The sequence below is a fragment of the Sinocyclocheilus anshuiensis genome, unplaced genomic scaffold, assembly GCF_001515605.1.
Source record: "Sinocyclocheilus anshuiensis isolate Anshui unplaced genomic scaffold, SAMN03320099.WGS_v1.1 scaffold2207, whole genome shotgun sequence".
Taxonomy (NCBI): Eukaryota; Metazoa; Chordata; class Actinopteri; order Cypriniformes; family Cyprinidae; genus Sinocyclocheilus; species Sinocyclocheilus anshuiensis.
Genome location: NW_015540981.1, coordinates 200,592 through 204,919, shown reverse-complemented (window position 1 = coordinate 204,919; position 4,328 = coordinate 200,592). Strand labels below are relative to the sequence as shown.

Below are 4,328 nucleotides of genomic sequence, written 5' to 3'. Positions count from 1 at the left end.
CGCTGCATGATTGTCACGAGCACCGATTTGCATCCGATTTTGGGCATTTGTCAGCAATTTCGCAAAACCTTTCGGCGAGTGAAAATCGGGGCTAAAATCGTGCAATGTGAACTCGCCATTAAAGTACCCAATTCGGATCAATTTGCTTAAATTTCCCTTTACACCTTTCTGAAAAGAGCCGTAACGTTCCCAAAAAGAATACAAAAAAGGTACACAAAACTTTTTGTGTGAGCACTTAAACTCTATATAAACAACGGTAGCAGTTTTGTGACACTTTCTGAATGAAGAACAAAACACGGCAGCTTCGTCAGCTATGAGTATTCCTGATTGAAGGGTCTGGGAATATTTGGGGTGCTGAGAAATAACCTTACAAAGATTAAGAAGGAAAGGAGGTGACTTGTGGCCAAGTATGGTGACCCATACTTGGAATTTGTGCTCTGCATTTAACCCATCCAAATGCACACACACAGCAGTGAACACACACACCATGAACACACACCCAGAGCAGTGGGCAGATAAATAGAAAAAGTAGAATTAAAATAGAATAGAAATATAATTACTAGAAATACTAATCTTATATACAGGCACTGGACTAAAAATACATTCATCAGTCATCGCTCCCAAAATGAATTCAACGGGTCATCTTGTTTGCTATAAATTAATTACAACAATAAAAGAAAATTTCATCATGAACATGAACAACATCACATTAGACCACAGAAATTCCAAAATGACATTCCCCTTACATTCAACTTCCAAAAGTGCATTCATCTTTGCCATGTTACATTCATTTAGTTGACTAGTGCTATATGCTGTATTAACAAAAACATAAATGGCATTAATAAAAACACTAACACTGACAAGCTACGCAATATCGCGTTCATAATTGAATGCGATTCATCTAATGAACGCGATATTGTGTAGCTTGTCCGTGATCTACGGCTCTGTGTATTAAATGCCACTCCATCTGAAAGCACGTGATGGACATTTACCGGTACTATTAATCACAGAATCGGCTTTACTGATGAGATGCGCATGACAATCAAATGCGATTTATCGTGCAGCCCTTGTTTGTTGATCACAACGTAGATGAGGAAAACTAGGATGCCGGGTGTATTCAAAGCGCCGCCATTACTGTCTAGAGTTCGTGGAATGGTGCGCTGTGATTGGTTGAGCGGATATATCGCGTTCTGCAGAGAAGGGAGACTGGCGTTTGTCGCGGTTTGGAAAAAAAGGGAGAAAACATGACCTAATAACTCGGCGAATATCGCATTTTGCGTAAAATTAAAAATGGACTTTTCAATACTGACCAGATACAATACTGATTTTGGCAGAAACTCGATTTTTTTACTCAGATTAATATTTAAACCTAAGATAGTTATATATCTGATTTTGGTTGGGTTTCCAACATAAACGTTGATTAATTCTACTTAATAAAATAAGGCAGCCACAAAACTCTTTCTTTAACTTTTATTCCTTTCAATTTAAATGATACTAGCAAAAACAATACACATTTTGCACCAAACACAACAGTGATAATATCAATCAAACACCACTTGTTCATCTGAGATAAAAAATTGACCCATCTTGATCAAACTATGAATCAAGTCCTTGTGTGCGAGAGCACTATATGTGTAAAAGTCAAAGAAAACAGTCTTATCTGTGATTATGTTAGACACTGAAGGAGTCCGGCAGACGACGACTGAAGTAAACGTTGTCCTTATATAATATAAATATAATCCGTATTGTAGAGCGTCAAAGCAGTCCTTAAAGCAACTCCATGGTAGGGAACCAAACAGATAGACTTTAGTAGGCCTACTTGCCAACTCCACCAACGAAGATTCCAATTCAATCCACAACGCTTCCATATGTATCAAACATAACATAGGAAACAAACCCTTCTACAAACAGAAAAAACACCTCAATTATTATCCTCTTACTACCAATTAAACATAGAAAAAAATACCCAATAGTTTTGTTTTCTACTAAATGGGTCATCAAAATAACTCTTTCATAAATAAATGAATGCAATAAAGTAACCATACTCACAGTTGAGAAGGAAACAAAAATGTTTCTCAACAAGGGCCTTCCCCAAATGCAGTAGATCAGCTCAAATGCTGCTACTAGGCACATTGGCACACTACCAAAAGGTATCCATACTTTCTTCTTCTATTAAGCTACTACATTTATCCGTGATCAACCGAAGTTTAGGCTGCCCCCTACAAGCGAGGAATGAAACTGCAGCTGAACTCAACTAGTAGCAGGCTGAAGACTGTTACAAAAGATAGAAATCACAATAAACATGTATATTGTGGCAGTGTTCTGTTATGAGGGTCTGTCATATAACTTCCAGAAAGGCTGTTGTTTGAATTCATGGGGCTCTCATTTTTATTGACATTTTAATAGCCCTACTTATCAGAATTTTGCCTCCTTCAGTTGAGCTTTTAATCCAGCAATTTTTAAATTATTGATATTTTTTCAGGTTGAACTTGGCTCCCGTTAATGGCAGTGATGTTGGGGTAAAGACTGATCTAGTGACCATCAATCCCAGTCAGCTCTCAGCAGAGTGAGACGATATTAACACACTTATTAACATAATTAACATTATTTAAGTGAGGAAAGTAAGATAAAATTTCATATACTGTATGTATTAATGTTGCAACTGATAATTTATGTGCATATCTCTGCAGTTTCAGAAATATGGCTGTGAATCCAGGTCCGCTGGTGCGGCACGTGAGTGTGTATGGAAATGTGTCTCTGATGATTCCAGCCTTTGCATACACAGTCTGCACTGCGGTGTCAATTAAAACCCTCCAGGTGTTCCAGCCGATCAGACCTCAGCAGCCTGTGGTGTTCTTTAGTCCCTACTACCTCAAGACATTGGACCGTTTCTGGAAGGGGCTTGGCCTGAAAGAAAAACGATTCTCCACAGGTTTCATGTTAGTTAATATGGCACTAGAGCTGTGTGATGATGTGCATTTATATGGATTCTGGCCATTTGACATCAATCTAAAGCAGCAGACACTTCAACACCATTATTATGACAACAAACCACCCAAACCGTTCGTGCATGCCATGCCAGAGGAGTTCATCCACTTGTTACAGCTTCACAGCCAGGGGGCGCTAACACTGCACCTACAGCCCTGCTTATAACACACACAAACCTTCTCATGGGGTGCCCTTTTCTTATGTTTGGACAAAAATATTTTAATATTTTCTATTTTGCGGCCGACCAAAGTGATGTACAATAAGTACAATACAATTACAGAGAAAAAAAGAACAAAAAAAAAACAAAAAAACCCAACAACAACCAATTAGAGACAATAAACACTGGATAAAATTACATGTTAAAAGCCAAGACAAACAAATGAGTTTTGAGACTGGATTTAAACTCAGATAAAGTGGAAGCCATTTTAATTTGAGTCTGGAGATTAGAGTGGAGCCAGCCACTTCAAAGACTCTATTGCCCCTTGTCTGCAAGCGGGTTCTGGGAGTCTGAAGGAGGAATGTGTTTCCTCACGTAGGAGTGTAAGGGAAGGTCCGGCAGATAAAATGGTGCTAGATTCTTTAAAGGTCCCCTGAAATGCTTAGAAACACGCAGCGTTACTCTGTGTTGACGTCATTTTAACTGAAACAGGAAGACAGGGCGGGACATATCAAACAGCCCCGCCCCTTTTTAAAATGGCCAGTAGCGTTTGTTTATATCACAGCTTGTGCTAGAGCCGTTCAGAGCCGTTGAGCTCCGTAAAGTCGCATTTGACAGGGTATGCCAGCCACAATCTCATACATATTGCTATAAAATATAGCATTCTGTGTAGAATTCAAATAGCTCCGATACATTTTGTGGTCTGCGCCGACTCGCGCATGTGATCCTCTCCGTGCTATCGTGTCTCTGGACCGGAGCAGAGTGTGTGCGCGGTGCGGTGGTTAGCGTGACACAGCGCAAAACCAGACTTCTTTTTTTCCTCAATGGAAAGCATATTTACACTGTTTGAATCGTTCCCTGTCCCTTATATAGTGCTCTATAAAAACTTTAATTTTGATTTCATGGGGACTTTAAGGATTTATAGACCAGTAATAAGATTTTATATTAAATTCTATACTGAACAGGCAGCCAATGTGGAGATCTCAGAAGGGGCGTAAGATGATCAAATTTTTTACATCCCTTCAGGAATCTAGCTGCTGCATTTTGAACTACTTGTAAGCGGGAAAGTTGAGTCTTTGAAACACGTAATATAGAGAGTTGCAATAATCCAGCCGGCGTGGATAGCAACCTCTAAAGAGGCTTTAGAAACAAAGGTTTAAATTTTAGAAAGAGAGCGAAGATA

The 4,328-nt window shown here is 39.1% G+C and overlaps 1 protein-coding gene across 1 annotated transcript in view; it reads left to right on the top strand.

Annotated features, from left to right (window-relative positions):
- The window catches only part of LOC107690110 (alpha-2,8-sialyltransferase 8E-like), a 19,009-nt gene extending 15,856 nt beyond the window's left edge, over positions 1-3,153 (top strand). Inside the window, exons 6-7 of the mRNA XM_016488347.1 lie at positions 2,483-2,566; positions 2,691-3,153. Of these exons, the coding sequence (XP_016343833.1) occupies positions 2,483-2,566; positions 2,691-3,153 (547 nt within the window). The remainder of the gene's footprint in view (positions 1-2,482; positions 2,567-2,690) is intronic.
- The last annotated feature ends 1,175 nt before the right edge of the window (positions 3,154-4,328 follow it).